Here is a 13,386-nt window from a genome sequence, read left to right as displayed (position 1 = left end):
AAAACCTGGGAAATTGGAGATGGAGTGTGCTTTACCTTGAAGTCAGCTTCATACAGAGTTCAAAACTGACAGGCCATTAGGGATGGGTGAGAATTTCAATTCCATTTGCATTTCAAGCCAAATTTATCAAATTTGCACTTTTCAAAACAATATGAGAAGGAAAACACAGCCAACCTTTGAAATTTGTACTTATTTGAATTTTGCAGTGCAATTCGCCAACCATACAATATTTACAAAAATGCATGTGTTAGAGGAAAGTGTGCATAAAAATGAGTATATGAATGAAAATAACATGCAAAAATGCATTATATGCCAAGAAATGGCTTGCAGAATTGTGTACATGAGTCAAAACTGCTTGCGCATTAAGAGAAATTCACACTAAAATGCTGGAGAATTTCCATGAGATTTATTTAAACAAATTTCACAAATTGCTGCAGAAATGTGGAGAACTGAATTTAAGATTGGAAAAGGAGAAACTGAAAGAACAAAAATTCATAAATTTTTCCATCCCTATTGGCCATCAACCCCGTTGCTGCTCCAGGTGCGTCCAATGGAAACGATTGGCTATAGGCGCAGGCAGAGTCCTAAAATGCCTGGTATCAGCTGTGGAGCAGGGAGATGTGTCCATCTGTGGGCAAATGCATTTCAAACCACAGCCAGATAAAATGGTCTCGCTGCTTTTGAAACAGCCTATATGTGCACTAGTTAAGACACTTCCTCCACACTCATCCATTCCACGTAAAGAAGTCAAATCGACTTGCAGTTGAATCCTACTGCAATGTTGGAAACAACACAATAAATGTTAAAAATTCTAAAGTCAAGTATGAATTCTGAAATTTGCCAAATTTAAAATTGGTACATCATTCTGATCAAATTTCAGAAACAGTATTAGGAAAACATCCTAGAACAGACATAGCCACAAAAACAAGACATGCAGTGTATGGTCTGAAGGCACATGGGGGCCATTGCCTTCCTGAAGCTAAGCAGGTCTAGATCTGGTTACTGCTTTGGATGAGAGACCACATGGGAACTATATGCATGCTGCCATGGGTTTCATGATGGAAGAAAGGCAGGCTATGAATGCCACAAACTAAAATAAAAATTAAACTCCATAGGATGGATTTTCAAATTCATCAAATTCCCTTCTCAAAAATAGAAAAAAAGAAAAGAGAAACTTTTTAATATATAAAAATGGGGGTACACCAGAGTTAGAGAGAATTCTCCAACGACAACCAACAGTTAAACTCATTTATCCAGTGAAGAGCCTAGAAAAGGATTCAAAGGACTTGAGTTCTTTTCATAGCAATCAGAAGAGAGTAGCTCATTTTTTTTATCATGTTTTTCATATTAAAGCTTTTTTATGCAACACGCTCCTATTTATCATGTAAGCAACTCCTTGTTTTTTCACTGTGATTTTATCAGCTAGAGACTCATAAAATTAATCAGAAAATCTTCATTTCCATTGCCAGACTTTCCCACTCAGCCCCCAGCCCCCATAACAAAACAAACTAACATTATTACTCAAAAGTTTTATTTTGCTCTAGAATGTTTAAAATATCCAATGTTGCTGTTTACCATTTTCAGAAACAATGACGACAAGTGTGTTTCATTTTTCTATTTAATAACTGAAATCATCTGTTGGCAACACTGCATTGAAGCATGAAGAAATCACTTAAACATTTACCTTTATAGGAGAGTTTAAGTCTCGGTACATTTTGTTTTGATGTTCTGGAGGCTGGTAAGAGTAGTATTCCCAGGCATAACATCACACAGATATGTTGTGTTTTGAACAATCTCATTCCAGTCATTTCTCCAGATTTTTTTCTCGCACTCACGCTGAATAAAATGTCTTCTTTTAATAATCCCAAAGAGATCTGTAAAAAGAAATAAAACACCATAGTCTTTGGCAAATTGGTAGAACCAACATGTTCTTTCTGGGGGGGGGAGGGTTAACCAGATAGCTAAAGGTAATCTCAGAAGAAAATATTTTATCATAAAATTGAAAACAAAGTCTCGTACAGCTAATTTTGGGATGGAGAGAATGGAGCCTGGCACAGCTTGTCAGGGCAAATTATTTTGAGTGAATGGGAACTCCCCGCTTCTGATCCAAACAGGATGTTGGGTGTGTGTGTATGTGTTGTGATCCAGATTGGGACCACACAGGAAGGACAAATGGTTAAAGCTGTCTACCAGGGATGTAGGGAAGCAACAATTTCTGTCCAGTCCTGTGTTCATCACAATCAGCACCATTTCTGTTCCACTACAGTTCAGCTTCAACTAAAACCTACATTATTTGTCTAGTTGTCCACTATGGCCAAAGCGTATGTAACTAATTTTATAATTACTTCCATAATTCAATGCATTTCAGTGAAAGGGAAATGTCAAAAACAATGCAGAAAACAGCATAATTATTTATGCAATGTTCACAGACTTAAAAAAATAATAGCAAATACCGCTCATATTTGCTTGCATGATTTCTATTCCAAACCTCAGGTGAAATTTCTATTTCCAACACAATTATCTGACATTCCTGCTCTCGATCTCCCTCCCCACCCCCCATGAACACACTCACTATGTTCTTGATCTGGCTTGGACACCCCTCTCATGCTTGCAATCTACTTTTTAAAATCCCTTAATGCAATTGCTAGCTGCATAAATTGTGTCCTATCTAGTTTGTCCCTAAGGCTGCAGTCCTAGGCATGCTTACCAGGGCAGGGTAGGGGAATAAGCATTGAACACAATGGTGCTTATTTCTGAAGAAGCTTAGCATGGTGTTGTGTTGATCATCTTCAGTTATTTCTGCCCTACAGGCTAGCAACTTTAGATTCCTTCCCATTTAAAAATAGCAGCAAACATTTCGTGTGTGAATGCACACATGTACACACACAGAGATGTTTAACGTTTAATTTCAGGATACCAATATGCAGATATTTGTACACACACACACACCTTCTAATTACATTTCCCTTAAGGCAATGCTTCTGAAGCTGTGGTAAAGATCTCCCCCTCCCAGGGGAGCGGGGGAAGACACTTTGAAGTGGGGTAAAATTCCAGGGAGGGAGAGAAACTTGCAGCAGATCTTTCCTCCCATCAACAGAGGTTCAGAGTTGCAGCTTCCAAAACTGCTGTGCAGAAGCTACAAATTGGCAGGGATCAAATGGAAGATTCTGACTACAGCAGGCTCTCCCTTACCTGTGCCTCCTTCTCTAGCTGGATAGTTCCAACTGGGATTTCAAGATGTGTATGTTCTTTCAGTTCCCTTTTCATGCCTGCAAAGAATGAATGCCCAGACCTTACGCACCCCATGAGTTGCACATATGCTGCTGAATGTGCCAGGAGGACTCAGTGCACTCGCCTGCCAAAGAGATGGCTGCCAGTGGGTCAGAGAGCGTGGAAGACAAATGGAGTTTGAAAGGGGTCTAAATTTTAAAAAGTTCAGCAAACACTCTATTACAGGCTGCGTATGTTCAAACAGATAACCAATGGTGGCTACCACATGGATTTTTGTCATTTGACTACTCATCTATTGCTTGCTCAACACTTGACAACTTTGTGCCAGATATGAAAATTACTTAACCCTTTTCCCTGAGGCCCACCACCCTGATGTCCATATGCTCAGCAAAGCGTCTGACATGCCCATGCATGAGGGGTAGGGCTGGCAGGCACATCATTATCAGGGTCAGAGGACACCATACTGCTCCTCCTTCCGTGTGTTCAGTGAACACAGAGGAAGTGGATGTCTGGAAAGGACTGTTTTTTCCATAGGAAAGCATTGTACTTGAGTGGATACTCAACAGTCTGAAAGTTCTATGGACGGTGCTTAGCTAGTAATAGCTCATTCAAACCTGCAAGTTATCATTTGAAGCTACAGTCCAACTGATGATGGCATTGCTTGTGTAACCAGCCCTACTCCCTTATGGGTTCCAAGATTTTATTCTCCAGCTGACTGCTAGCCATCCATCCATATTAATTATTTTAGACAGAACAATTGAGTCAAGAAATCATTTTTTCTGACGATGGGTGGTAGTGTAGATATGTAGCATTTGGAACAGGAAGAAAATGGGGATGGGAGGTCATATGTGAGGTGAGTTTGAGATGATAGCATCTTGGAGGGCTGACATGACCAAGAGCCCGTGGATGGTAAAAATAAGCTTTCCACGTAGAGCAGAAGTTAAAGGGAACATATAACAAAGGGGGAGGGGATCACCTTTAAGTAAATGAGAAAAATATGTGCTAGCATAAATAAATAAATAAATAAATCCAAAGAAACACTTACATGCTTTTGGCAGGCACAGTGCAGAACCTTAACATAACTAAAGAACGACCAATCCCACACACACACAACTGAGCCATTTTTGTTTACTAAAGACATTTGTCCTTTGTATATATCTTCCTTTTGTCTTCAAAAATACCATTTAATTAGAACAAAGAGTCTTCATTTATACACAAGGCAGCTGGTCAGCTGCTTAAGGGCAATTGAATATCCCTCTCATTCGCCATGGGCTTGGCCGCTGTTGAATTTGGATACCCATCCAATTAAGTGTTTGTTGCATCACTCTTCAAAGAGCAAAATTGAACCCTTGAGCACTTCTTCTGAAATATTTATGCTGATCTTGTCCAGGGCACAGAACAAACTGCTGGTCATTAAGCCTTAGGAAATGCCTTCTCCTGCCATCACCATGCCATCACTCAACGCTTTGAGAGTGAGCGAAAAGCCGCCACTGTGTGCTGTATAGACCAACTCATTCATGATCTTTTAAATGAGGGCTTCAAATTTAAACAGAATTTTAAAAGGGGCTTCTGCTTTCATGTAAATGTTTTGGCTTTTCTGTTACATGTCACTGAGAATCCCTCTCAGGGAGGCAAAGAAACAACAATGACATGGGGAGGGGGGAACATTTAACACAGGGTGGGGAACCCACACTTGCTCCTGGACAAGCCTTCTGGGGGATGCATGTGCGTGGCATGTACAGCCAGAGGCAAAAAGCAGCCAGAGCAATGGATGCCATTTTTACCTTTGTACCTTTGTCTATCCATGCAAAAGCCAGACGTTTTACACACACACACACACCATACACAAGATGAATCGGTGATAAATTAGATTCAGTTCACATTTCAAGCCGAATGTATCAATTCGCACTTTCCGAAACAATATAAGAACTGAAACACAGCCATCCATCAAAATTTGCACTTATTTGAATTTTGCAATGCAGTTTGCCACCCAATGTTTACAAAAATGCATGTGTTAGGGGGACAGGGTGCATAAAATGAATATATGAGTGAAAATAACATGCAAAAAAGGCACACTTTATGATGAGAAATTGCTTGCAAAATTGTGTAGACGAGTGAAAACTGCCTACAAAAATGTGTTTATTGGGAGAAATTCACACTAAAATGCTGGAGAATTTTCATGAGGATTTTTTTAAAAATAAAAATTCGCAAATTGCTGCAGTAGTGCGGGGAACTGAATTCGTGACTAGGAATTTGAGAACCTGAGAGAACCAAAATTGACAGATCTTTCCATCCCTAGCATACACAAACCTCTCCATTCTTCACCCTGGCAAAGAAGATGCCTGATCACAGTTCAAGGACACATTCTAGCCAGGGAAAAGTACTGGAGGAGATCAAGAGCAGGGGCAGTGAGGGGCAAGGGCCTGGGAAGCAGATGGGGCCTTGGGGACAGCCCAGAAGGCCAGACAAAGAGGTCTCAGGGACTACATTTGGCCCCTGAGCCTGAGGTCCTCACCCCTAAGAGAAGAAAGGGTTGCAGTCAGTCCCTTTAAATCAGAGATTTCAAGCATAATGCCTGGGGTCTTTCTCAGGCCCTTTAGGGCTATCCAACCTCACCCATAATTACAGATGTCAGAGAATTCTGACAAAAATGGAAATGGGGACAGAAATCACCAATTTTGCTTATTCGTCGCTTGCCCGGAACAGAAATCAACATAGTGAATAGGATAGGCATTTGCTTTCAGTACAGAAATGATACATACTTGATTTGCAATGTGTTTCTTTTGCACTGAAATGAATGGAGTGGGATTACATAATGACAATGTAATTTACATAACTGATTATGTAAATCGCACGCGTTATGCAACTTTCATAACTTCACCACAGCAGAAAGTGAGACAGATAACGGTTTTGGCAGAAGGCAAACTGCAGAACAGGAACAGTGCTACCTGTGACAAATATAGGGTGGAATGGAAAGCAAGACCTGCTTGCATCCCTACCCATGACCCCTATCATATTACATAAAAATAACTGAACCACCTTCAAGACTGGGGTAATCCCCATAACAGGCAAAGCGGCTGACTCACCCATACATTCTCTTTCATGCCACCGCAAAGTATTTATGACTTTATTATATTCATAATATTCTTTGTTGCCATATTCATGAATCAACGTTTAAGAACCAATCACTTGTCAAAGCTGCAAGAACCATTTCTAATTTTTCCAACTGTAATGTCAAAGAGTGCCACCCTGTGCATGCATATCTAGAAATAAGCCACTCATGCTCACTTCTGAACAGACACAAGTACATTGATTTTAATGGGTTCACTCCAAGTATGACTACCACTGGATATCACCCTTAGGATTGTGTGGGCTCGGATGTCGAATTGGCACTTTGCTGTCCAGTTCAGGTAGAATTAATGATTTTTCAGTTGTGGTCCCAGAGCATCTACTCAGGGAACTTGGCCCTCTACTCAATTTGAATTTTGGCATCTTTGCTCCAAGTCAGGGTAGTGAACGTACAGCTCACTGACCAAGATCAGGCCCACAAAGCCACCTGACGTTGTTCGCCAGGAGCCTCTTTCCCCTTCCCATGGAAGTTAATGGACAGATCATTATTACCATTAACTTGCATAAGGAGAGAAAAGGGACATGCCCCCAGAAATGGCTGCTGTTTGTAGAAATCTTACTAACCCACAGCAAGGACCCTGTTACCCCCAGAATCCCTATGTCTCCCTCACCAGTTGTTTTCAGGGCTGCGATCTCTTTTTTTTCCCCTACGCAAGTTAATGGCAAGAACAATCTGTCCATTAACTTACACAGGGATAGAAAAAGGAAAGGGTGCACCCCCAGAATTAGTCTTCTTTGATGTGCTGATACCTGGCAATTTGTAAACACTATGGAGCTACATATTGGCACATCTTCAACCATCTGTCTTGACATATCTCTGATAAACGAACCCCTTGTTTTCCTAACACTAGTCAGATTTACAGTTTCATCTTATGCATATTGTAAGGTCCACTGTGTTCAATGGGTCCAACACCCAAGTAAATGTGTTTTGGATTGGAGCTTTATGTGGCTGTACAGCACAGCCTTATAAGTCCCATTGAAATCAAAGTGTCATTTTCATTAGTGAGCAAGTTTAGGATTACAGCCTTCAAAGACCAACTTTAACATCAGCTACTCCAGTGATATCATGAAACTGCAGAGCTGGAGCCAACTGGCTGATAGTTAATTTATTCCAGGCTGTGTCATAAGCAGCTCTTGATCTCACACCATGTCTCCAGCCAATAGGGAACGGTCTAGATACATAAGACTTTATACACTGCTCAGCTAAATCTGATATCTAAATGCAGCTTATAGCACTTGGGGAAGGTTTTGTGGTTTTCTGGTATTGCTGAGCCCTTTGGAATCTTAACGCAAAAGGGTTGCAACTCACCCATAAATTTAGCTTGTCAACCTTGACTGACATAATAACCATGTTATTATTATTAAACTACATTAACTGAATCCAGAGAGAGTTTTAAAGTAGTTATTAAGTGAGCCTGTTCCAGGAATGATGTTAACTATGTATGTACAGAAATACTTATCAGGTGCAGTACACTACAGTGGAATTTGCTTAGGAAGAAAAAAGTTGAATGTGATGTACTAACAATGGAATGTCAACCTCTCTGTTCATTGCATTGTGAAATTACCTTTAGAGTCATCATATTGCTCATTATTATAGAGGCTAAGAGTTCGATATCAGGTTAAATTAAGGTCATACCCTTTGGTCTCCATCAAGCAGTCCGATTAATAAAATCATGGCATTCACTGCTATCCTCATTTATGATTTCCAACAGTAGTTATTTTCTTAGTATTTACTTTGGTGGGGAGGGACTGCAGCTGAGTAGTAGAACAAACTCTGGCATCTCCAACTAAGAGAGGAACAGGCAAAGCCCTAAGTCCCCAGAGAGCTGCTACAACACTGGGGTAAATGGATAAATAATATGGCCTGCTAAGATGGAGCTTCCTATGTGTGTTGTGAGTTGGTACTCTTGAAACCATACTGTGCAGCTGAGAGAGATGACACCATATGTGCCAAATGATATGTGTAGAGCTTCATTGGTCACAACTTGTGAGGCCTTCTATACATTGTCGTGGGTTCTGATTTCAATTAACCACAGTTTAGCATTGTGTCCATGCCCTAAAATGTGGTTAATATTAAATATAATTAGTTGAAACAACCCAGTCAATGTACTATGGTCTGAAGTTGGCTTGTTTCAACTGACCATAGTTAAGACTAACAGCAGTGTTTCCAGGTTTGAACCTAGCAGCACTTAACTACATTTTGCTGTCATCAACACTATAAATTTAAAGGAGAATCATTAATTTGGCTTTCCCCAAAGAATCCTGGGAACTGCAGTTTGTGAAGGGTGCTCAGAGTTGTTAGGAGACCCCCATTCCACTCACAGAGCTGCAATTCCCAGAGTTCCCTGGGAAGAGGCATTGATTGTTAAAACACTCTACAGAAATAATACCAAACTTAGTTGTTGAAAGAATTATTGAGATGCAGGCAAAAAAGACAGAGTACTCAAGTGTGCTATATAAAAGCTAAGAATGATTAAAACTGAACAGTGGGAGACACAAAGGGAGAGAAGGAAAAAAGAAAACCTAGATTACGCAGCCTAACAGAAACAAAACACTTTGGTAAAATACTAATAAATTGTAAGGGAAAATATTGCATTATTCTGGCCATGATGACGTTCTAGGCAATTTAGACCTGGACTGTACATTATCAGTGGTAGGAGGGAGGGTGATGGCCAAGCCTCACCAGCAGTTGGAAAAAATCCATGAAATGTAATGTCATTGTGCAAGCATTTCCCTACCCTTCCATGGAGCAGCCAAAAAAGCAAAGTTGGGTGGTGGTGTGGAAAACACTAACACAGTAGTGGAGAACCTCCACCTGGTGGGCCTAATTAGGCTTGTAGGGCCATTTCATCCAAGCCATGTCCACCTGCCCTACACCTGATGTCAGATGTGACATCAGGTGTTGGTGAGGTAAAGATGGGGCTTGGCTGAAAGGGGGTATGCAAGCATTGCCGATCAGCTGATTGGTGATACCTGCAAAGACCTGTGTAATGGGCTTTGCAAGCACTGACAATCAGCTGATCATTGGGGCTTCCAAAGTGCTGTGCAACATGCTCTGCAGGCACCAAGGATCAGTGACTAACACAATGATACTGCATCCATTTTTTTGTCTACATTTTCATGGGGAGAAGACCCATGTGACTCCCTCGGATGTTTACTTTAGGCCTCAGCTAAGGGAGGTTTTGTGTTCCATTTTGGATTTTGTTTGTTTTTAAAAAGGGAGTGGACTTGCATTCTCTCTACTCCCATTGATTTAAAATTGTACGAAAGCATGAGAACTAATCCAGTGATTGTGCCCAATATCAACAGTTATTCACTGTAGCTGACTCATGACCAAAGTGTAGGCGTTACAGGAGCTTGAAAAATAGGCTGATAAATTGTTCTCCAAGGCCAGCCAGGATTCCGTAATGCACTGAACATGAAGCATGTGTGTATGTGTAATCCATTGAACAAAGCACTTAAAAAGCACTTATCAAAGGTTAAGCTAACCTAGAACAGGTGTGGCAGAAGAGCCATTGATCCCAAAGCAGAGATCTAAGGAAAAGAAAAAGATACCATGATGGCTTTTACTGGACCACCATCAGAAGAGCCTGCAAGTTGCTAAGCTTAAACATTTGTCCTCCATATAGAAAAAAAAACAGGCCAACACCAACTTCGTCTTGTGTAACAACTAAAGCCCATCTTAGCTACATATTGAATACAAATGGAAAGAGGCATGAAACCTTTAGCTTGGGGAATGACTCATTATTTTCACAGATACAGAGAAAATATTAAAACAAAAACATCGGGATGAATGCAAGATTAGTTGATGGCTAACCAAAGTTTGCACAACAGTTTTTAAATAAGTATCCACCTATGTTTCAAAGCAGTGGATGTAACTCCAACAGCATCACACTGTTTCTATGTCAGAGTAAAGATGGTCTGAATAGCTGATTCCGTCTTGCTGGCAGTCAGTCATGGCTCTGTTCTGTTCTGTCCCTTTGCGTGCTGTTCCATCCCAATGTACACACTCTGTTCACATTTTGTGCACACTTTTTTTTGTAAAAATGTGCACTTTGCAGTGCATTCACAACATGTAAAATATACATTTCATATGCATATTTCATGTAAAATACATGTTTTTGTGCAAACCTTCTGTGCACATTGCAAAATTTGGAAAAGTGCATAATCGCACTGGGAATTGCGTTCTGACCATCAAGCAAGTGTGGTGTCAGATTGGGTCAGTTTGCTGTGAAAAGCAGACCAAATGAATTTCTCCTCCATCCCTAGTCCAGAGCATATAATATCCAACAAACAAGTCTTCTAAAGCTCGAACCGGCTTTGCCATACTTGCATCCCCCTCTCCTGGACCTTAAGCCATCAGAGAGTTGAAGCAGTATCCTATAGCAGACTTTTGAGTGAAGATATTTGATCAAAGCCCTGCTATGGAATACTTCCCCAGTTCTAGTACTCTGAGATGATATAGGATTCGGTCCCTGACAAAAGCTGTGCTTGAAACGCATAGGACATTTAATGTCAGCTTATATCCACAAGAGTACCAGAGGCTTCACTTTTCTTTTGTATTCCTGTCTGCATCGGGATAGTACTTCTGGAGTTGTATGGGTATACTTGTACTGTGATAAAATAGGCCACAGAAGGGACAACTGTTATCTCTCTAGAAGGGAAGAAGGTCAGTGCAGTTTGAACGTAGCTACCAAAAGTGAAATATGATATGGCTGGCAAAAAGAAAGAACAGTGGAGGGGAGGCGGCTGCGTATTTTGCTCTTTATTTGGGAAACCGATGCTACTTTAAAGCCTAGCACTTGCTGTCTGGGTGCCTGCCTGCTGTATATAAACAGATCTTACAGAAACACCCAGCTCTCCAGTATTCTCTCTTTGCAAGGGAACTAACCTGGTAAAAAAGTTTCCCTTGAAACTTATTCCCCACTTGGGGAAATGGGGTGAGCAAAACATCCCTGTTCTTACCATGTCATCACCGCTCCATATTTCTCTTAACTCCTAATACCAGGAGGTGTTATTGAGAAAGATGTGTGTTCAGCTAACAGGAATGCTTTCAGAGATATTATGTTTTGTCAAACGAGATTTTGGATTCGTATTTTTATATTCAATTGCTGTGGAATGCACACACAACTAACTTCTGCTGGATTGTGCCCAGCAAGCAAGAGGATATATGCAGGAACAGTGCACAGCAGAGTAGCTGTTTCTATGCACACTCAAGTACATTCCCAACTGGGATTAATTCCCCCTGCCCCCAAGTGAGCCTGGATTTTACCTAAACAAAAATAGTGAGACGAGATGCTTATACACCACGTAGGATTGATTATCTTACACAGAGAAAGTAATTCATTTTTCTCATAGCTTAAGGATACGTATTTCAATAGGCTGTGGTGGTGGTGGTTTTATCAGTGCATCACACTCAGTTCTCAGCTGGAGGGCAAGGTAAAGGTAAAGGTGTCCCTGCACTTGTAGTGCGAGTCATTTCCGACTCTTAGGGTGACGTCTTGCAACGTTTACTAGGCAGACCGTATATATATGGGGTGGGATTGCCAGTTCCTTCCCCGGCCTCTCTTTACCTCCCAGCATATGCCGGGTACTCATGGATGGATGGAAGGCTGAGTGGACCTCGACCCCTTTTACCAGAGATTCGACTTCCTCCTTCCGTTGGAATCGAACTCCGGCCGTGAGCACAGCTTTCGGCTGCGTTACCGCCGCTTACCACTCTGCGCCACTGACTACATGTTATGGAAAGGAAAGGGATGAGGACTAAGCTCTTTAGCACCAGCTGTCCCCCCCTTTTTTTGTGAATACAGGAATAGATTTGCCTTCTTGCATTCAATCAGCCCATGCCTGGCCCAGAGTAGAACTGAGCTAAACATTGGCTCATGAGGTTGCAATTGAGAAATATTTCATCCCCTGCCTTCCTTTTCAGAAAACACATGAGGGTGGGCAACAAGTAAAGGACGAATTTCAAAAATATAATCCTTGAGCAACAAGAAAGACATGGTAAGAAGCCGACACACAAAGCCCATATGACGTGGGGCTCAACAACCTGAAAGGAGGGGCAGGTACATAGCTCAGTGGGGAAGCACACACTGTGCATGCAAAAGGTCCCAGGTCCAGGCCCAGGTAGAGCTGGGAAAGACTCCTACCTGAAATCCTGGAGAGTTGTAGCCAATCAGGCAGTACTGAAGGACCAATGGACCTGCTTGGTACCAGGCAGCTTCCTCTGTTCCTGTGCTGAATGCTGTCCATCAGCCACATATTGTGGTAAGATGGGTGATTGACGGGTGATGTTTCCTTTTGCCCCGCCCCTCTATGGAATTCCCTCCCTTGGAAGGCTTGCCAGAGTAGCTTTAGTGGCTTCGAGACAGAGCTGTAAAGCCAGAATTCCCTGGTTTGAATCTTGCCTCAGTCATGAACTCCCTAGATAGCCTTAGGGGAGCCATTCTTTCCCAGCCTTGCCCCCACCCCCCTCAGCTGCAATGCAGAGGATAGTGAAACTGAATTACCTTAGAGGATTGTTGTAAGGATTACAACTAGGTCATGCCGGTGAAGCGTTTGAATACTTGACAGTATTAGGGAAGGGCTGTAGCGTGGTGGTAGAGCACATGCTTTGCATTCAAAAGGTCCCAAGTTCAATCCCTGGAGTCTCCAGGTAGGGCTTGGAAGGACCCCAGTTTGAAACCCTGGAAAGCCAATGCCAGTCAGTGTCGACAATACTAAACCATATAGACCAACAGCCTGACTTGGCATAAAGCAGCTTCCTATGTTCCTAAAGTGCTATATAAATTATCATCATCATCATCATCATCATCAGTAGCAGCAGCAGCAGCAGCATTTGTTGTTTTTCTAGACTTTCTGGTCAAGCCATTGCTCGCTGCTTCTTTCCAAAAACATTAGACTGACTACATCTGAAACTAGAGTGAATCAAATTGTCCGCTCCAGATTGGCCTTTATCGGCATCCTTATTCTGGTAGTCTTCTCCTCCATGTGATGAGGGGAGGGTGATGATGTGCTAGCTAGGTC

The 13,386-nt window shown here is 41.7% G+C and overlaps 1 protein-coding gene across 3 annotated transcripts in view; it reads right to left on the bottom strand.

Annotated features, from left to right (window-relative positions):
• Positions 1-13,386, bottom strand: part of SEMA3D (semaphorin 3D) — a 241,906-nt gene that overhangs the window by 155,014 nt on the left and 73,506 nt on the right. For all 3 annotated transcript variants that reach the window (XM_061582310.1, XM_061582313.1, XM_061582312.1), the window contains one exon: positions 1,685-1,874. In XM_061582310.1, the coding sequence (XP_061438294.1) occupies positions 1,685-1,874 (190 nt within the window). The remainder of the gene's footprint in view (positions 1-1,684; positions 1,875-13,386) is intronic.

The sequence above is a fragment of the Rhineura floridana genome, chromosome 8 (genome assembly GCF_030035675.1).
Source record: "Rhineura floridana isolate rRhiFlo1 chromosome 8, rRhiFlo1.hap2, whole genome shotgun sequence".
Taxonomy (NCBI): Eukaryota; Metazoa; Chordata; class Lepidosauria; order Squamata; family Rhineuridae; genus Rhineura; species Rhineura floridana.
This window is presented reverse-complemented; position numbering and strand designations above follow the sequence as displayed.